Here is a 22,534-nt window from a genome sequence, read left to right as displayed (position 1 = left end):
ATTTTGTTTAGATGATTTTTAGTGTATTTCAAAGGGAGGGTGACAGGGAAAAAATGGTGCCACCTTAAATGATTGTGCATAGGTTTGTAAAGCAGAATCACAACACTGACTCACATGACATTAAGCTCAGTGTACCATCATATTTTGATGAATTGTTTATTTACTTTCAAAATAGGAAGACTGAAATGTTTATAACTTTGACTGCATAAGTAAACCTGACTTTTCTTAGTGTTCTTGAGCTAAGTGTTAAGAAACGATGAAGTTTTTATTGTTTTTAGCCACTCTAGTACTTGAAATGTTCTTTGTTTTATTTTATTTTTACTGATCAGATAATTTCAAACTAAACATTAAGCTATAATCATTTCTAACATTCATAAGGTTTAGTTATTTAGTTGAATTTTGCATACATACAAATATATGTTAAGGCAAAAACGTAAAACTATTTAAATGTAAAAAGAGATACAGGAATACTTCAAGTTTACTTTTGTACAAACATATATTTTACTGCACTTGAGGATTGATTGGAATATTTAAATGTATCAATACGTTTTCAAGTTTTTCTCTCTTTGGTCAAGCTATCTGATTTCCTAAGACTTATTTAGTGAACCAAAACAAAGGCTTAGAATTAAAAAAAATGATTGTTTCTTGCTTTAGTGTCATGCGCTGGAATGAAACTGCAAATTTTCAGAAATTCCTACACCATTCACTTACTTTTCAGAAACACATTATAGCCATTAAGAATTGTACTAGCAGAAATATTTCAGAAAAGGTGTGGTCCTTGGCCAGGTGGGGAGGGTCTGTATCAATGTATGTCTTGTCCTATTTATGTCTTCTTGGTGTTACATTTTACAGTCCCCTAAGGGCCAGTTGTCACACAACAGAGGATCAGTCACATTTACATTCTACCACCCACATAATGTAGATTTAAGATAGTTATCTTGAATCTAGAAAGAACATTTGAGTGTTTATCAATTAATCAAAATATACTAGAAGTATGTTTTCAATATGATATAATTTAAAATATTATCCATCACTGAACTGTTCTTATCTTCATCTTGCTTGTTGAGATCTTTATGTAAGGTCTCTTGGTTTTATTTGTTTATACTTTGTTTTTGCCTTAGTAATGCTTTGTGATATAGACAGGTTTTATTCCATGTTCTTAAAGGGGGAGGACAACACTGAATATTTTCTGGGTCTCACACCCAGTGGGGTCATTGTTCTCCGCAACAAAGCCAAAGTGGGAAACTACTTTTGGTGAGTGCATTCGTGTTTTAGCTTCCATTTACTAAGAGAGTGAATCATCTATTTCGTATACTTGTATGATTTGTATTTTATTGACATTAAAATGATGCATCGTTGGTTCAGCTATTGCTTATTTCTGTTATAACATATTTTATCTAAAAATACAAATCTGTGTGTTGTTTGATATGTATCCAATGATTTATTTATTATATGCAGTTATATACTTAAAAAACTGAAAATAATTATATTGTTCTCTGTAGCTTCTGAATTTTTTTCACATTAAGTCACTTAATTTTATCCTATGCAAAATGCAAAAGTAACAAAATATATGTTAAACGCAAAGAATTTCAAAATAGTGGTCTGAATTTTTAGGCTGATAATGTAAGTTTGTAAAATGTAGAAAAACTACATCTGATTAGAGGTCAGGCTAATAAATATTTTCCAACACTTATCAAACAAAATTTCATAAGTCATTTTATTATCATTATTGTACATAAGTATCTTCAATGCTAACAAAAAAATACTTGTATTAATCATAAACGTTTTCTGTGATTTTTTTAATCAAAAATTTCATTTTCGACCAGTTGATTAAATCTGAAGTGTCATAAGAATTCTCACGCAATGTTAGTAATTTTACTATAAATGTGGTTTATTTTTCCAAAGAATAGGCCTAGAATAACAAAGATCTAGGTCACATAATGTTATTAATTGTATTATAAATGCGATTTGTTATTCCAACAAATAGTCATAGGATAACTAAGGCATATTTCACACAGTTTTAGTAATTTTATTATAAATGTGGTTTATTTTCCCAACAAATAGGCCTAGGATAACAAAGGTCTATATCACACAATCTTAGAAGTTTACTATAATTCTCGTTTATTTTACAATAAACAGACCTAGAATAACAAAGGTCCATGTCACACAATTTTAGTAATTATACTATAAATCTCGATTATTTTTTTCAACAAATAGGCCTAGGATAACAAAAGCGTATTTCACACAATTTTAAAAGTTAACTATAGTTGTAGTTTTTTTCCCAACAAGTATACCTAGAATAAAAAATGCCTGTATGACACAAATTTAGTAATTTTACTATAAATCTCGTTTATTTTTACAACAAGTAGGCCTAGGATAACAAAGGTCTATGTCACACAACTTTATAAATTTTATTATAAATCTCGATTATTTTTCGACAAATAGGCCTAGGATAACAAAGATCTATGTCACACAATTCTAGTAATTTTACTATAAATCTCGTTTATTTTTACAACAAGTAGGCCTAGGATAACAAAGGTCTATGTCACACAATTTTATAAATTTTATTATAAATCTCGATTATTTTACAACAAATATGCCTAGGATAACAAAAGCCTATATCATGCAATTTTAGTAATTTTGATATAAATCTCATTTACCTTCTCAGGAAATAGGGCTAGGATAACAAAGGTCTATGTCACTCTATTGTAGTAATTTCATTATAAATCTCGTCTATTTTCCCAAGAAATAGGCCAAGGATAACAAAAGTCTATGTCAAAAAGTTTAATAATTTCACTGTAAATGTGGTTTATTTTCCCAATAAATAGGCCTAGAATAACAAAAGTATATGGCACACAATTTTAGTAATTCTATTATAAATGTGGTGTATTCTTTGAACAAATAGGCATAGATAACGAATGCTTAGTTCATACACGTTTAATAATTGCACTATAATTATGGTTTATTTTTCCAACAAATAAGCCTAAAGTAACAAAGGTAAATGTCACATGGTTTTTGTAATTTTACTATAACTCTTGCTTTTGTTTTTGTTTTTACCAAGAAATAAGCCTAAGTAACAAAGATCTATATCACACAGTTTTAGGAAATTTACAATGAATCTCGGTTTTTTTAATCAAAAATAGGCCTAGGATAACAAAGACCTATTTCCCACGATTTTAATAATTTCATTATAATCTCGTTTAGTTTCCAACAAATAATATTAGGATAAAAAAAGGTATATGTCACACAATTTTAGTAATTTTGTTATAAATGTGGTTTATTCTTCCAACAAATAGGCCTAGAATAACAAAGATGTGTGTCACACAATTTTAGTAATTTCATTATACATGTGGATTATTATTCCAACAAATAGTCATAGGATAACACAGGCATATTTCACACAATGGTAGTAATATTACTATATATCTGATTTATTTTTACAACAAATAAGCCTAAAATATCAAAAGCCTATATAAAGCAATTTTATAAATTTTAATATAAATCGAGTTTATTTTTCCAGCAACTAGTCCTAGGATAACAAAGGTCTATGTCATACAGTTTTAGAAGTTTACTGTAATTCTCGGTTATTTTCCAACAAAAATAATAAATAGAATAATAAAGGTCTATATCACACAATTTTAGTTATTTTATTATAAATCTCGATTATTTTTTTCAACAAATAGGCCTAGGTTAACAAAGGCGTATTTCACACAATTGTAGTAATTTCACTTGTGTTGTAGTTTTTTTTCCTAACAAATAGGCCTAGGATAAAAAAGGTCTATGTCACTCAGTTTTAGTAATTTTATTATAAATGCGGTGTAGTCATTGAGCAAACAGGCATAGGATAACAAAGGCCTAGTTCACACAATTTTAGTAATTGTACTATAAACCTGGTTTATTTTCCCATCATATAGGCCTAGGGATAACAAAGGTGTATGTCACAGAATTTTAGTAATTTTACAATAAATCTTGTTGTTGTTTTTTATCAAAAAATATGCATAGGATAATAAAGACCTATTTCACACAATTTCAGTAATTTCATTATAAATCTCGTTTATTTTTTCAACAAATAAGCCTAGGATAGCAAAGGCCTATGTGACACAATTTTACTAATTTTAATATAAATCTCGTTTTTTTTTTCGAATAAATAGGCCTAGCATAACATAGATATATGTCACACAATTTTAGTAATTTTACTTTAAATGTGGTTTATTATTCTAAAGAATAAGCCTAGGATAACAAAGACCTAGGTCACATAATGTTATTAATTGTATTATAAATGTGATTTATTATTCCAACAAATAGTCGTAGGATAACTAAGGCATATTTCACACAGTTGTAGTAATTTTACTATAAATGTGGTTTATTTTCCCAACAAATAGGCCTAGGATAACAAAGGCTTTCATAACACAATTTTAGTAATTTTATTATAAATCTCGATTATTTTTTCAACAAATAGGCCTAGGATAACAAAGGTGTATTTCCCACAGTTTTAAAAGTTAACTATAACTGTCGTTTTTCCCAACAAGTAGACCTAGAATAACAAAGGCCTGTATGACACAAATTTAGTAATTTTACTATAATTCTCGTTTATTTTTACAACAAGTAGGCCTAGGATAACAAAGGTCTATGTCACACAATTTTATTAATTTTATTATAAATCTCTTTTATTTTTCTAACAAATAGTCCCAGAATAACACAGGCATATTTCACACAATGGTAGTAATCTTACTATAAATGTGGTTTATTTTCCCAACAACTAGGCCTAGGATAGCAAAGGCCTTCATGACACAATTTTAGTAATTTTATTATAAATCTCGATTATTTTTCAACAAATAGAACTAGGATAACAAAGGTTATGTTACACAATTTTAGTAATTTCATTATAAATCTGGTTTATTTTTCAACAAATTGCCTAGGATAATAAAGGACTATGTCACACGATGTTAATAGTTGTACTATAAATCTCGTTTGTTTGTTTTCCAACAACTAGGCCTAGGATAACAAAGGTCTACTTCAAGGGGAAATATTTCATGTTGAGAATTAGGGATAAAAATGTAAGTACAGAAATCAACTTTTTTTTATCATGGTGTAATTAACTGTATAACTGTACCCTGAACCATTTTTTTGTAAACTACTGTGTATGTTCATTTGTAGACACCTTTAAAATGGGAGAAAAGTACATTCAGTATGATTGGTCTTTATGGGCATATCTTTGTGACTGTGTTTCCGTGAGTAACATTGATAAGGTTTTGATATAAATTCATCAAATGATATTCCTTTTAAAGTTGTATTATGGGATACCTTGTTCAAAGAATGTATTGGAGAACTTAGAAAAGCATAATGCAGATGTCTTTACATAATGAATGTTTAATAATGGTTGGAGACGGCTTGAATGGGTAATGAAGAAAAACTTTAATATAAGTTTAACATAGCAGCAAATGTACAATGTTTCAACAAGGTTTTGTCATCATCAGGTACATGTAATTTTTTAAATATTGTTTGTTTGTTTAAATATGTGTGTGTGTTTGAGTTTTGTATATGAATTTGTTATTGTTTATTTACTTTTTATTTTCATGTTTAGTGTTCAGTGTTTGGTTTTCTGAAAAATTGATAAAATAACTTTTTTTCTTCAACAATATGCATCATAATGTATTGTGTGTGTATATAAATGAATAAAATATAACTTCTTTTACGTGTCAGTTAGATACAGCATTATTTTCTTTTTATGTTTCAGTTAAAGTAAAATTAACATAGCTGTTTGTACTAATTATATGCATTATTTATCTGTATGTAATTAAATTATAGTTTGTTTTTGTAGAATGATGAAAACACATATGGATTTGAACTTCCCAGTAAACAGGCTTGCAAACATTTGTGGAAGTGTTGTGTTGAACATCATGCTTTCTTCAGGTGATTGTTCACAACAAAAAATTTTTTCACCTAACCTCACCCTTGTAACCATATTGCTTAAACAAACAACTTTTCTAAACATTAACATAATAAAGTTAATTCTCCTATATCATTTTTTTTATTCTTTTTCTTGGTTCTAGCTTATTTGAATGAATTAAAACTTAGATAACAATTTATAACTTCATAAAACTCTTCTTAAGTCATCACATACTTTCTAGAGGACTGCTTTATGAGGTCATTTTTAACAAAAACTTATAAGTCCAAACAAAGATTTATATGATATGCTGATAATATAAACCAAAGAAAAATGACACAACATTTAACCAGTAATTTATATACAGTTCTCCTGATAGGGAACAACAAATAAAAGGTTGTACTTAATTAACATATCAAGTTAATGATGCATTGAATTGACAAACTTGAAATTAGTCACCACAGCTGTCATGTTAAATCTTTCGTATAATCCTATTGACAGGGCTTATCATTAAACTACTGGTTGATTTGTTCTTGAGTTTAAAAGTTTAATATTGAAACAAACAAATAGAATTTCAACACTAAAAGACATCTGAGTGTAATGGATAAGTTATTGTAGAGTACCCCAAGCAAAATGTTAACAAGTCCACCCTTCTACAGAATCAGATCATTATTATTGTTTGTTAAATAACAACTTCAATTCCTGTATATTTTCTAATATCACAATAGTGTTTTGCTGAAACAGTCACAGCTTGCTGAGGAAGGACAAAAACTAAAACATATGAAATATATTTAAAATAATGAGGAGATGAGAAGATATTGAACGTTTAAAAACAGTTAGTAATGATATTATTTTAACTAATCAGGCTAACTCAAGTATGGGAGGTTCCAGGAGGTTCAGGAAAAATGTTTAGTTTGAGTTCAAGATTTCGATACAGGTAGGTTTCATTAAATGCTATAAGTTTATTATATATATATATATGTGTGTGTGTGTGTGTATGAGTAGTAAACATTTCTTCATGTGGTTTCTGCTTTTAAGATTTAAGGTCAGATTATATCACAGATAGTGCAATTTATTATATCAACTTCTCTATTTTGCATATTTAAAGAGAGATCATGTCACAGATCTAGGGATTTATTAGTTCACCATTCCTGTTTTTCATACTTAAAAACAAGTTATATGACAGATACATCATTTTATGAATTTTATGTTTCTCAGCTAATATAACACTTTTTTAAACAGTAATATTAAACTTTAACAAATTTTTCAAAGTGCATCCTTAACGGTTTCTTAATTTTTATACACTTTAAATATTGCTCACAAATAAACTAAATTGTAGTTGTAGCTGCTTTTCATTAATAATTTTTGCTGATTTTTTTTCCATATCATTTTACTAAACATCTCCATTTGAAATCTAAAAATGTTTAGTATAAAAATCTTTCTTTTCATTTTAATAAAGATCAAAACTACCTATTCACTTCCATTTTTTCCCCTTCATGGAACTCTGTGAGTGTGTGTCTGTTAACCTGTCTTAAATCAAGTTACAGTTTTCATGAGAGTTGTAAGGTTGGAATTAGTCTACTATAATACCCATATGTCTGTGTGAATTACAGAAATGACAAAACTAGTAACCATCCCTTTTATTTCACTGGAATTGTAAAAAAAAAATTATAAAATGTTAAGCTCCAGTGTTTTCTGTTATTATTGTTCATTTTACTGTGTGATATTCAAAACATTTGCTTAATACATGATTCTCAGTTAATGCTCAAATAATTACATAGAACAAAAGGTGGTAGGTGTACAATTCTAAAAACAAATTCAGTAAAAATTACTGATTTGTGTTTGTGTTTCATCAAAATCATATTGAAGAAAAAAAGTGAAATGTTATGTAGTTGGTAAATTCTTTTAGTTTTCTTATAAACCAGGTTTTGATACTTGTAATGAACCTATTGTGTTGGTTTCTGCTTATTAACAAACTTTTAGTTTTTCATGAACAACTTCTTAAATTTTTGGTCAACTTGGCTCCATATAACACTCTTTATACAGAAAAATTAACAAAATCTGATTTTGTCATACAACATTGAACATTATAGCTTCATGTTTTAACAATTTATTTTATAATTTGATTTGACTTAAAACACCTGCTTAACATCTATTAATGCTATTTTCTTTTACTAACAGCAGTAGAACGCAGAAACAGATGCAGTTAGACCTAAAACAAAATAGACCACCACCAACAATAACCCGAGTCCCAATTAGACGTTTTCAGAAGCGGCTAGGTCAACCAGATGGTGCAGATGGTGAGAATTTTAAATTCCATTTTTCCATCATTGAAAAAGGTTCCAAATTATGTGTTATGAATCACATTAGAATATAAATGTATTTTTGTAAATATTAGCCAATCAAATATTGTGATTTACATTTGCACTAACAGGTGACTAATTTGTATATTGTGTAAGTACAAATTGTGTAAAAGCTAAATATGATATATTATTGAGTAACTATTTCTATCCTACATAAGATATTCAACACAGAGATAGAAAGGTAAGTGTTACCATTCTAAATAATACAGCAAAAAATTAACCCTTACTACTCTCACTGAAGGTAATTGTAGACTTGGAACCAAGTTTTGACAAGTAGCCAAAAAAACGTTTACCGTATTGTTACCAGCATTTTGATAATGCAAAAAAAAATATTTTCAAGCATTTTTTGAAGTCACTAGAAGTTTTGAAATTTTTTTTGCACAGTTAACTTGACAACGTTATTATTATGTCACAGTTAAACCATATAAACCTGACAACCTTATTATCATATTGCAGTTAAAGATATAAACCTGACAAATTTATTATTGTATTACAGTTAAATATATAAACCTAACAACTTATTGTATTCAATTTCAATACATTTGTAAGTCAAATTTGTCTTTGAAAGAAGAGTTATTAAAACCTTTGAACAATGAAACTGTGAAATTCCTTATCATTTTTGGGTCGTTTTTAGGTATTCCTCTTCAGTAATTCTTAGAATGAATACTTTTCTTAGTTGTAAATATTATTTCTCAATTTTAAGATTCAACTAGAAACATTTAATGCCAGCAAAGTGCTAACAATCTCCTGTATTAAGAATACTTTGATAATATAGAGAGCTTAATATGGAAGATATTGTTAAATGATTTCTACACTTTCATCAAGATTTACATAATTTTTTATTTATTCAGCTGGCAGTCATATGAAAGAAGAATTGTATGAAAACAGCCTTATAGAAAACAGGTCAAATATCTCCATCCCTCAAGCAGTCAACCCGTAAGTAAAATTTCAAAATAGTTTAAATATTGTTTAATAATTGACTCTAACTTTGGATTACATATATTATATCTTTGACGAATGCAAGATGTACGCAGGAAATGTATATATATTGTATTTATACCCCATATGTTTTTCTCTTTGTGTCATATAATTGTTGGATTATGCATACATTCACAATATATGTATGCGAAGTTTTTTATAGGGGAAAGGAATTTGGGAATGTTCTGCCCCTTTTTCCAAACATTGGGACCATTTTATCATTTGTTGTTGTTTTTGAACCATGATCTACTGGAATATAAAAAATAACAAATAAAAAATATCTTTATCTTTGCAGCTTAACATCCATGTACAGATCAACATCTGTTCCTTCTGCTTTGCCATTCTCTGATTCTCCTCACAGTGCACGGTCTGTCCCTTGGGAAGATAGTAAACATAGGTGAGATGGTGTTTCTAAGTAGACTAGGCTTTGATGATATTTCAATACATTTTAATGTGCAGCCTGAATAGTTACTTCCTATCAGATTAAACTTATTTTCAAAGTTGGACAAATGTTCATGAGATGAATGTTTTAGCAGATTTTGAACCAATTCAACTTTGTTACTTGTTAGTAGTTCACACACACCCCCTTAGCTCGATTAATTGGCATAACAAAGTCTATGTTTGTTTCTAGGGGTCTATATTCAAACTCCACCAATCCATCTCCCCGATCAGTGAAAAGTGCTTCTTCTCGCATTCACCTTCATCAGCGATCAGCCTCTATAGAGAGTGACAGTAGTTGCGATTCCAGAAGACGACGGTGAGTATATTTTAACATTTTAAATGTTATTTACACAAAGTACTAAGTTATCAAAACAGGAGAGATCTTCAATATAATAAAATAATACTTACCACTTATCTCAGTAGTGATTAAGCTTCACTTTTTAAAAATATTACACATCATTTAACTGATTTGGTAATGATATATTTTTATATATATAAAGGCATCACCGTAGCAGAAAGAGTTCAGATAATGACAGTGAGGTGTCAAAGTCTTCCAGAGGGTCCAAAACCTCAAAGTCTTCAAAAAATAGCAGCTCTAATAGAAGGTGAGTTAAAGATAAATTTCAAGATCTTACAGAGGTTCAAAGTTCAAAGTCTCTAAGAAATAGCAGCTCTAAAGTAATAAATGGTGAGTTAGAAATAGATATCAAAGTCTTCCAGAGGGTCCAAATCCTTAATGTCTTCAAGAAGTAGCTGCTCCAATAGAAGGTGAGTTATAAGTAAGGGTTAAAGTCTTCCAGAGAATCCAACATCTCCAAGAAGTACTAGCTTTAATGGAGATATCTCTCTTAATTGGATGTTGTCTGTTTTATTTTAAGAAATAAAGACATGCTGTGTTAAATAATAATGTAAGAGAATATTTGGGTTATTTCTTTCTTAGTAATATATGGCTTACATTACCTAGTCACATTCTAATCTATTCAACAACATTTCCAGCAATAAAGCTCAGAAGATCAGGTTTTGTTAATTTTTTGTTATGACAATATTTTTAAAACTAGTTGTTTAATATTGATGCTTTTAATTTGTGTTTCTTAGATCACATCATAGAGATGCTACTAGTGGTAGTGAATCAGAAAGTCGTAGAAAACATAAAAAACACCACAGGAGAAGCAAGTGAGTCATGGTTTCTGTGAATAGCAAATTTTATACTTATTTATATTACTGTAAGTTTATGGGATGTCACTTACAAGTGAACATTCCTGAGTAGATAACAAAAAATTATTATACACCACAAACATGGTATTACACATTTGATGTAAGAGTTATCAACATTTCATGTTACCTTACAGCAGATTTCACGTTAGAGTAGAGAAAATACCAAATACGTTATTGAAGGATACTGAAATAAACTTTAGAGATCCACTTAGGTGATTGTAGAAGCTATGCAAATGCAGTTCAATTGCAAGCTGTACAATGGATAAAAGTATTTTTATTCTTCACATGAACGTCACTTTACACTCCAACTTCTCAGAGTCTGAGTCAAACTGACTTTGTAATTTCATAAGCATATCTTTAGCACAAAAACTATATTAACACACATGATTTTTTATGTACAACAGATTTCTACTGTTTACACACAGCTGCCACTTTTCGTGAAATCCCATTTTTGAAATTCGAAATTATAGTCAATATTACATAAGTTGTATTCTATTTTCTATACACTTAATTTCGTATAAAAAAAAAAACATTTTTTTTTTCTTTGTTTTTGTATTATAAAAAATTTCCGACATTTAGTATCAAATATTGAAGTAGAAATGTTTATGTATAAAATTCACTATACACTTTTATTCTAGGTCAGGAAGCACGTATGAACTGGTTGATTCTGAGGCCCAGTGGAGAGTGGTGCAGCAACAGCAACTGGAGAATAACTGTTTCAAGTAAGTAGAATCGCTTTCTTTCTGGTAAAAATGATCCTTTGTATAAAGTAATAATTTTATGTTTCTGGACTAGATAGGTTAAATTATTAGGAGATTATTTAAAATTGCAAATTTGAAAAATCATGCTCATGAAAGAGAAGAGTTTTTATATTGTTTTTTTAAAAGCATGTTTTTATTTATTTGAACTTTTAAGCTTATTAATGAATCATCTGTTCATTTGAAATGGATAAAAATTTATCCTTGAGAATTTATTAAAGAAATTCAGATAAAACAGTTGTGATCGAAAACATTTTGAGAATATTTACATCAATCCAATCAGCTTCTAGTAACCAGTTATTTTTTTATATCGTTTGGTAAAATATTTGAACGTGTTTCTTGAATGTGGCTTTATTATTTTGTGTTTCGTTTAGCTTTTTTAAAATTCTAAATAAATAGTAATGAAATGTTGCATAAAGACATTTTAAAAAATGTTCCTTATATGTCGAAATGTTTACATTTCAAATGTTACTTTGAAGACAAATTTCAAGAAGAATATGATGAAATCAGATAATATTGCTGTGCTACATCTTCTGAAAAATCAGTTCTCTGTGTTTTGTAATTTATTAAACATTGAAAATAAAATGTCCTGTTAAATCTGGTAAAGAATCTAGAGTTTGAAAAATATAATTATTAAATTTATCTACTAAATAGAAAAAACTTTTATTTATGATAAGTTTTGCTTCATTTTGTTGAGAATTCTTACATTTTCTTATAAACTACACTTGATTTATATTTTACTTAAACTTGAACAAGCATAATAAAATATTAATATTTAAAGTAACAGATGAATTGTCCCCAGTTGAATCACTGGTATGTTTACAGACCTACCACACTAATATCTGGGATTTGTTTCACTGTGGTGGACAGAATGCGAATAACCTATTGTGTAGCTTTGTGCTAAAACAAAACAAAAACAGTTTTATTTTTTTTTAGATTAATTCTTAAGTAATATAATCTTATACATACATTTTTATTAATAAGTTGGTTGCTGTTAAGCATAAAGCTATACAATGGGCTATGTGTTCTGTCCACCACAAATATTGAAACCTGATTTTTAGAATCATAACTCTGCAGATTTACCACTGAGCCATTGAGAGGCTTATAATTATATTCAGTTGTTTTTGTTGTTAGTAGGTATAGTTTGTCATTAAGTTAGTATATAGAAACTTTTTTTTAACTTAGGCCACAAAATGCTGTTGTGCGAGATTTGTCAAGTAGAAAAAGTGGGTAAGTCTTTCACTTTTTTCTGTCTTATAATATTTTGAGTTGCAGAAAGTAAGTGTGAAAGTCTTAAAATTCAGAGGAAGTATATATGAAGATTATTTTTTCGGTTTTGTGGTTTCAAAGTTTTTAAATAGTGTTGTGTTTATTATATTGATTTGTCACTTTGAGTTTGAATATGAAGCATTAATGTATGGTTATTCATTTTCCCTATTTGACAGTTTTAGTTCTGAATAATTCAGTTGAATTAGTTTGGTATTTGTAATGCTTCATATCATAGCGTTTCCTCGGAAACATGATGTCTCAGTACAAACGTACTTGTTAAAAACAATTTTAATGTGGAAAATGTTTTTTAATGATATTCAAAAAATAAAAATTATTCCATATCAATCAGGTTATTTTTATGTGAGTTTATAGATACTGGAGAAGGCCTGCTTTGTCTTGTGTGTAGTTTTTTCTCTTCTGTAGCACTTCCATCCCTTTCATGTCTTCATTTAATGACCGGCTTTGGTATAAGTTCGGTAGCTTTCTTTAAATATATTTATATACATATATGTATGTGTATATATAAATTGATTTTCATAGTCAGTTCTAGATAAATTAATGATATGATTTGACTTACCTGATTGTTGGAACTTTTCTTTTCTTTCCTGACTTTGATAGTTTTTACATGTTTAAATGATTGTTTACAATAAGTAAGTTTAATGTAAAGAATGTACAGTTCATAATAAGGTTTTGTGTACTTTGATTGTTCAGTATAATTATCTGTCTTTTTGATTCATTTATTGTTCAGCTAATCATATTCTTCTGTATCTTCTATATGTTATTTGTCACAGTCTTTCTGAGTAAATAACAACTTGTACAATATATCATTAATGGCCATTCTGACTCAGGCAACAGCTATAATTAGTAATAGTCATTTTGACTCAGGCAACAACTGTAATCAGTAATGGCTCTTCTGATTTGGGCAAGATGTTCATGTAGAGCTAGATTATTTATTAACCAGCATAAGAAAAACTAAAATATTAATACCCTTTCTTAGCTATCACAACTCTGGAATGGAAACAGAATCTGAAGCAACTTTTCTTCAGAAGAAAAAGCACAGACGGTAATATTTACACCTTTAAAAGTCTGTAACAAATCATTTTGAATATAAAATAACATTTTTTATTCAAAAAACTATTAAACATTACTTGACTTGGATTAGTACTTATAGTACATTTGCTTGTTTTTGTTTCATGGTGAACATTTTCACTTTATGTTCAGTTTAGTGATTTTCATATTGCAAACAAAAATATTAAATGAAAGCTGATAAAAAAATCTTTGTGTAAATAATAATATAATAATATGTGTTATTCCTGTTTTATAGAAAACTATTATTCTGCACTGTATTCTCTAAGGAATATGTAAAATTAGCATGTTATATTACATTTTTAAATAACATTGTGTTGATGTTTATACAATAAACATCTGTTTTTTTTTGTATAAATTTATTTATTCATATACTTTCACTAGAAGTGATCAAGAAGAAAATGTACATGTAAATGAATATAATCTTCTATATGATGTAGACACAGGTCAAGGTCAAAATCTCCAGAAAACAAGAAGGGATTATCTGGTGAACTTAAAAAGCACATTGAGTAAGTGTTAAACTTAAGAAATGTCAGTAGTAAACAAGAAAGGGTTATCTGATGAACTTAACACATTAAGTAAGTGTTAAACTTAAGAAATGTCAGTAGTAAACAAGAAAGGGTTATCTGATGAACTTAACACATTAAGTAAGTGTTAAACTTAAGAAACATCACTAGTACACAAGAAAGGGTTATCTGATGAACTTAACACATTGAGTAAGTGTTAAACTTAAGAAACATCACTAGTAAACAAGAAAGGGTTATCTGATAAACTTAACACATTAAGTAAGTGTTAAACTTAAGAAACATCACTAGTACACAAGAAAGGGTTATTTGATGAACTTAACACATTGAGTAAGTGTTAAACTTAAGATACATCACTAGTAAACAAGAAAGGGTTATCTGATGAACTTAACACATTGAGTAAGTGTTAAACTTAAGAAACATCACTAGTAAACAAGAAAGGGTTATCTGATGAACTTAACACATTGAGTAAGTGTTAAACTTAAGATACATCACTAGTAAACAAGAAAGGGTTATCTGATGAACTTAACACATTGAGAAAGTATTAACTTCAGAAACATCACTTTGAAGATGAACCAACTTAAAAATAATAATAAGGTTTAGACGTGCTCTAGAGTTTTTATTTATAAAAGAATAGTAGCTATTTCTTTGAAAATAAATTGAATGTATTTTTATCAAATCATCATATGTTTGACATTAGAACTTTTTAGTATTTACATAACCAAGTAAGAATTCTTGCCGAGAAAATCATTTTCTTATTACTAGGTATGCTTACTGATTTACAAACTTTCATCAGAGGGAAGTAGTCCATTATTAACAGTTGATAATCTCATGTTGTATAGTTTCCATTATAGGTTTGTATTCCATTATTAACAGTTGATAATATCATGTTGTATAGTTTCCATTATAGGTTTGTATTCCATTATTAACAGTTGATAATCTCACCTGTATAGCTACCATCATAAGTTGGTATTCCATTATTGACATTTAATAATCTCACGTTGTGTATCTTCCATTATAGGACAATATGCCATTATTAACAACTAGTATATAATATACTATGTCACTCTGTATAGTTGCTGTCATAGTGCAGAATGTCATAGGGTTGTATGCCATTATTAATGATTAGTAATACCACTCTTTATAGCTTCTCATAGGGCAATATGTCAATATTGATAATTAGTAATATCACTTTGTATAGTTTCTGTGATAGGATAGTATGCCATTATTAACAGTTAGTAATGTCACTCTGTATAGCTTCTGTCATAGGAAAATATGCCCATACTGACAATTAGTATTGTAAATTTGTATAGCTTATGTTGTAGGGCAGTATACCATTATTAACAGTTTCTACTAAAACTTAGTCTTGGTATATAATACCATGATAACAAATAAATTCAGAGTTTTAAATGCCAGTGGATGTAAGAAACAAGCTTTACAAATTTCTGTTTAAATGATCTTATAATGTGAAAACAGCAGTATTTAACATCTTAAATAGTTGGAGCACCAACCTGGAAAGATTGGAAAGGGTTTCAGATCTATATAGATATATAGGGAAACATTACAATAGCTGTTGTCAATCTATCTAGATTAATAAACATCATATTCTACTCTGTGAAACTTAGTGTTTCTATCTCTTTTTAAGTAGGAAATTGTTACATGTTTTTATATTTATTTACATATAAAACTGTTTTTACTTGCATTTCGAAGTAACAATTATAGGGATGTTGTGCAAACATTTTGTACAGATGAATGTTCTTTATTAAACATCTTGTAAGATAATTTTTTTATTGTGTGTTCTCATAAATAGTTTTGCAATAGAAGTGAAGCATTTATTTAAATTATGCTTTTTGAAATGGCTCTGTTTTAGATATTCATTGATTGATCCTGATAATTTGACGGAGGAAGAAAAACGAGACATTAAGTATACCAAGGTCGAGTAAGTAGTCTTTAGCCTAACTTCTAACATTTCCTAAACAAAAGTTGTAAGATATATTGATTTCAAAAAATTTAGACGTTTCTGAAATTTATGTATAAACTTTTATATATGAAAATTACATACCCCCCAAGTGGCTCAGTGGGCTTATAATGCTAAAAATTGGGTTTTGATGCAGTGGTCAGAGCAGGGACAGCCCATTGTGTAGCTTTGTGCTTAACAACAAACATATGACAACATTGAAAAACTTTGTTTTACATGATCAGCTTTTAGTTTCAGTCTCTTTTTACCTCACACCACTATAAAAGAGATAATCATATTTTACCTCACACCACTGTAAAAAGAGATAATCATATTTTACCTCACACCACTATAAAAGAGATAATCATATTTTACCTTCCTACTGAATATACACTTAACTATAGTGTTTCTCTGTAACATCACGTGTAATTCTGATCAAAGAGGTTTTTATCCATGGCTTTAGTACAAATATGGCTAGTTAAAACCAAATAGCTAGTACACATTATGAATTCTTGAAACATGACCTTCTTTTCATTATTTGTAGTACACTACTAAGCCTTACATGAAAGTATATTTTATGTTTATCAATTTTTACTGCTATCTGTGCTTGAAATTGAAAACAACATTTTCTACATCATATATTCATATAATTATGTATATTGTATTTTTATAAAGACATGTAAGTTGTTTTATCTTTCAATTTAATAATGAAAGATATAATAAATATCTGTATGTAACGTATGTTTGTAATTTTGTAACATATGTTTTACTGTTTTTTTGCTGTCCTTAATTGCTTTGCAGAACTGACAGTAGATTGGTCAAGATTCGCTATTCACCTACAACTGGTCAAGCTTACTGTCGAGTTGCCAAATTGCCATTAAAGTAAGTATAAATCCTGTACTAATTGTAGAAATGAACTTCATGTTGAAATCACATGTATAGCTGCTGCGGCCGGGTTTGGCCCTGTAGCAGAGCTCTGGATTTCAGAGCTGGTGAGCTGTGTTCAAGTCTGTGTGATACTATAAAATATTTCCTGCACTTTAAGCTGTGGGTACATCATAAGAAGGACAGTTAATCCTTTAGCATAGTATGGTGGGTCATAGGGTACTGCTGACTGGCCATGAATACAAATATACCTGTTGGAAAAATTGTGTTAGATAACTTTTCCCAGGTAAGTATTAATTTTCTAGATACTTAAAACTGAATACCCCTGTAGGCTCAGTGGTAAGTCTGAGGACTTATAACACTCAAAATTGAGTTTTGATACCTACAGTGGGCAGATCACATACAGCCCATTGTGTAGCTTTGTGCTTTAACAACAAAAACAAAACTGTGTTGATATTATACTTAAATCTTACAAACTATAAGTAAAACAAAGATATTAAGTTTGTCCGCAAGAGAGAAGTTTATGTTCACATTTGGATACAAAATTAAGCCTTAAATATTATAAACACAGTTTATTCAATATACTTTGTTTGCTATAACAATCCATTACATTTCAATCAAACTTCCTGCTCCTGACCATAATGTGGTAAGATGATAGATAAGTGAGAATAGTTGGAAAGGAATAGATTTCCAAAATGTGTGCCTAATTGATTATGTATCTGGTTCAGCATTCTTTCTTACATACTAAAGTATACGCCATAATCTTAGTTTGAAAAATAACAAGGTTATATTAATTCATATCTACTCACCTCAAATATAACGCTTTATTTATTTTATAAATGTTTCATATCTTTATATTAGAATATGATACGATTTGTTCAATTATTTGTTGAGACAAAATTCAAGAATAAGGTATGACATTTTAACAACGTGTATTTTATAAGTAATTAAAAAGTCTGCTAATAAATATAATTTGAGAAATGTAAACTTTTGTTAAATGAATGTTGTTTTGATTTACAGTTTTTGCACAAAGTGTAGGTCTTCATTAAATCTTTTGATATAGATATAGAGGAACTAAATATACTTTATATTTATAATGTAAATGATATTATATGATTTTCTACAAGATAATGGGACAGGTTAGTGTTATTCATACACTTTACGTCCCATTGCTGAAAAAAAGGCAGTCTGTGCTTTTGGGATATGGGTGCATTATAAGAGCACCAATCATATCCCACTATTCAATTAAAGTAGACCAAGAATTTGTGGTAGATTCTGTTGGCTATCAATTCAAACTTAGGGCAGGTAATGCAGATAGTCCTCATGTAGCTTGGTGCAAACATCCAAAAACAAATGCTGTGTGATGTAAAAAGCTTATGCATGAAACATAAATCACTCTTAATCTATATTTCCAGGAACTCTTCAGAACAGTTAAAAAGCAGGGTGTCGGCAGAAGACGCTGATAGTCCACCTCCTCCTCCTTATACAGAAGGTGGATCTGTATTACAGGAAAAGTCTCAGATGCCCACACATACAGATGGTGGTTTTGCCATGACAACTCAACTAAACGATACTAGGATCTCAGACAACAAGAGTAAACATGGTTCTAGCCTCCCTAGTAATGTATACAGGTATTGGCTAGAGTATTCTTTAGAAACATGAATTGAGATTACTTTGAACAGTTAATTTTTATAAGACTGCATTAAACTTGTATGTTCAAAATGTAGCTTTGGCAACTTAATATTTAAATTTTTATAGATTACAATCATCAATAAAAAAAAACAATTTGAAACTTATAAAAAAAATTCCAAATGATGAAAAAAGAAACTAATCACTTAATAGCTAATGTTTTTTTGCAGATAGAATATTCTGATCTAACATTTTGAGGTTTTTAATGTTGATGATGGAATATGAAATAATTTTTAAATATCCATAACTAAAGATGGTTTTTTTGGTATTACCAAAAGAATGTTTGAAAAAAAAAAGTTTTTTTTAACTTTGAGCAATAAATATATGCATTTATTAAAATTATTTGAATTTCTATAGTTTTAATAACATACACCAATAGATAGAAAATTACCTTTAGACTAACATAAATAGGTCTAATAAAATTTCTCATGTTACTCTTTTCCGTGTTTTATTAATGCTTACACCACAGACATAACTTGTCAATGCCATTACCTGGAACATCAAATACATCCATGATTCACAGTAGTAGAGGATTTGTTCAGGCTCGGTTGATTCCACCCAAAATTAATCACCCATTTCTTCAAAATCAGGTATGACATATATTCTATTATATCACCTACAAATTGTAAATCTTATATGATATATCAAAGAAATGTCTTTGAGCAAGAATAAGCCCATTTGTAATTCTGATGTGATTTCGTGTCAGTAGGCACACACAAATTTCACTTGTACTTATAATCTATTGTTTAAGTTAAACCTACAAATTTAGTTACTTTTAGCTTTGAAATTAATGTTTTTTTAAATTTATTTATACATATATGCATGTTTTTCTGATTTCATATAAGTAGTATCTGATTGTGAGGAAAGTCAACCAAGGTTTTTCAAAATGCTTGCTATAATATTTTTGGTAAAATACTTAAAAAACCCACTACTGCTTTCTGAAATAGCACTAAAAATGAATATTTGCATGCTAATTATAGTAAAATATGTTCTTAAAATCAGAAAATGTACATATTGAACAATCATATTTACAACTATATATACCCTCACCCTCAGTGGTAAGTCTGAAGGCTTATAACTTGGTGAGCACAGCACAGGCAGCCCATTGTGTAGCTTTGTGCTTAACAAAAACAAAAACTATATATATATGTGTGTGTCCACTGTTTATATGGTATATATTGAACATGTATTAGTAATTTAGAGTTATTTACAATTATTATTTATTCTAATGTTCTATAGTAATATGTAATAAAGTACCCTAATTTGGTAACAAAGAGTTAAAGATTATGAATTAAATATAAACGTTAAATACCTGATTGACAGTGAATTATACTAGCCAACACATTATTTCCACATCTAGGGTTTAGATCAGCATAATTTTCACAACTTTTTTTTGTACGAGAGGTTTGTACCAGTTAAATTAAACAATTAGAATTACTGTCTCTAACTTAATATCTTTTATTAGTTAACACTAAAATATTTTTTTACACCTTCATTATTAAGGTTTTGCTAATCATGTCATCATCAGTATTTTAGCTGGTAACATTTGGTTGATTTTTTAAACTTTGAGCTTATACCAACAATACTTTTAATAATTTAAGTAAAAGAAAAATGGATTCAAAAATTGTATTTTTCAGGAATTAAAAAGTTGTTTTCAAATAGCCTTATATTGATCATTTTTTTTAGATTAAGTTAATAATATTGCACCTGCCATGTAAGAATCACTAAATAAAATCTTCATTTTTGGCAGTCCTTGGACATAAAATCCAATGGCAACAGTTTACGACCTGAAACCAGTGATAATGGTAGTCAAACAAAGTTACAATGTTTGAGGTAAGTGGTTTCTCTGTAGACAATATCACACTTTTCAGAGATCATATGGAAAACTGATAGTGTTTCATTTTTCAGATATTGGTTAAGAATAAAATTTATAAGTATTTGTTGAAATAAAATAATGTTGGAAGACAGCACCAGATCAATGGTACTTTGCTAATAAATGTTTACAAACTTCAAGCTTTTTTGTGAAACAGTTCAACTTGTTAGTAAAATTGGCATACTACTCAGAAGATGTTATATTTATACATCGTAAACTGTGTACATCTTGAACCTTGAAAGAAGGAATTGCTTAAAAAATGGTAGCTTACTTACACAATGTTCAAACAATTTACTTTAAAATATTATTAAGTTCATTAATACCATGCTATTCTATATTCTGTTTATATTTGTTCCTTTCATGCATAATACATTTTGTGGAAATATATGTTGATTTTCTGTATAGAAAGATCAATTTTTTTACTTATAGAACATCTAATGGAACCATGTATATTAATGGAAAAATAAACCACACGACAGCATCTCTTTCTCCACTAGTGACTTTTCAAACATCGGGAAAGTCTGTTGCTGGTAAGGTAAGTCTGATCTGTGTCGATATTTTTACTTATATCTATCGTTCAATGAGGACAACTTACTGTAGTAAAATTTTGCATAAAATTGAAGTTTATTTGTAGAAAAGATAAATGCAATATATTTCGAAAGTTCGTTTTGTTCTAACAAAAACTTAAGGTCAAGAATTCAATATAAAAGTATTTTGTAGAAAACAATCTATACTTAAAAACGTATACTTATTTAATTTATAATTATAGTTTTGAGAAGACTTAATTTTTTTTCTCTTCCAGTCTTTTTCCCAGTCTAATACATGTAATCCAGGAAGCTCAAAAATAGCCAATGAACTCTCAAAACCCACAAATGGGGGAGAGTTACAGTCAGAAAATAACCTGGAAATGAGCACAGAACTCTAACAAAATCTTGTCTAGGAAGCAAAAATTTTATTCTTTTTTTTATGCTGTTTTATTTATCTGTGTTAATGAAATAAATATTGAATATTTACTTACCTGTCACAAAATTTATTGAGAGCAAATAATAAATTACAAATATAAACAAAGATGTTTTTTCTTGCTTAATGAAGAAGATAATGTATGGATTAATGTACACAATTTCATCATCCCATGTTATGTTTTAAACTATACTTGAAATAATAAACAGTTTCATGATACACAATACAGTTAATGGACAATAATCTATAAAAATATTTCAAGATTTCTATATTGCTTTGAAGTTGAAAAGTTTTACCTAATATTGCTGCACATAACTTAATAGCATTATTTAAAAGTGAATTTCAAACTTTGTAGGAAAGAAAACATACAACTATGTTACATTATCCTTATTTACAGTAATCTAATTTCTCTTGTTTTTATATTTTTGGAACATATACTATGAGTACTGACTGCAAGTCTGAAAGGTGTCAGTTCTTCTTAATGTTTATTTAGCTTATGTGTTATGGAAGATTTGTAAATGACACTGGTATTTTAACTAATCATGATGTGCTTATTTAGCATGTGTGTGTGTGCATGTTATGGAAGATTTGTAAATGACACAATGTATTTTAACTAATCATGATGTGCTTATTTAGCACCTGTGTGTGT

The 22,534-nt window shown here is 28.7% G+C and overlaps 1 protein-coding gene across 1 annotated transcript in view; it reads left to right on the top strand.

Moving 5' to 3' along the window:
• Positions 1–22,037, top strand: part of LOC106465196 (band 4.1-like protein 4) — a 79,846-nt gene extending 57,809 nt beyond the window's left edge. Inside the window, exons 8-28 of the mRNA XM_022393047.1 lie at positions 1,166–1,254; positions 4,994–5,057; positions 5,822–5,913; positions 6,753–6,824; positions 8,069–8,187; positions 9,102–9,186; positions 9,524–9,625; positions 9,860–9,985; positions 10,170–10,274; positions 10,765–10,842; positions 11,523–11,606; positions 12,828–12,872; positions 13,909–13,974; positions 14,438–14,506; positions 16,392–16,460; positions 17,280–17,360; positions 18,779–18,994; positions 19,522–19,642; positions 20,803–20,885; positions 21,355–21,460; positions 21,728–22,037. Coding sequence (XP_022248755.1) covers positions 1,166–1,254; positions 4,994–5,057; positions 5,822–5,913; positions 6,753–6,824; positions 8,069–8,187; positions 9,102–9,186; positions 9,524–9,625; positions 9,860–9,985; positions 10,170–10,274; positions 10,765–10,842; positions 11,523–11,606; positions 12,828–12,872; positions 13,909–13,974; positions 14,438–14,506; positions 16,392–16,460; positions 17,280–17,360; positions 18,779–18,994; positions 19,522–19,642; positions 20,803–20,885; positions 21,355–21,460; positions 21,728–21,850 — 1,995 coding nt within the window. The 3' untranslated portion in view covers positions 21,851–22,037. The remainder of the gene's footprint in view (positions 1–1,165; positions 1,255–4,993; positions 5,058–5,821; positions 5,914–6,752; positions 6,825–8,068; positions 8,188–9,101; positions 9,187–9,523; positions 9,626–9,859; positions 9,986–10,169; positions 10,275–10,764; positions 10,843–11,522; positions 11,607–12,827; positions 12,873–13,908; positions 13,975–14,437; positions 14,507–16,391; positions 16,461–17,279; positions 17,361–18,778; positions 18,995–19,521; positions 19,643–20,802; positions 20,886–21,354; positions 21,461–21,727) is intronic.
• Positions 22,038–22,534: the final 497 nt, after the last annotated feature.

The sequence above is a fragment of the Limulus polyphemus genome, unplaced genomic scaffold (assembly GCF_000517525.1).
Source record: "Limulus polyphemus unplaced genomic scaffold, Limulus_polyphemus-2.1.2 Scaffold1865, whole genome shotgun sequence".
Classification (NCBI taxonomy): Eukaryota; Metazoa; Arthropoda; class Merostomata; order Xiphosura; family Limulidae; genus Limulus; species Limulus polyphemus.
The sequence above is the reverse complement of the archived record's forward strand: the minus strand, read 5'-3'. Positions and strand labels throughout refer to the sequence as shown.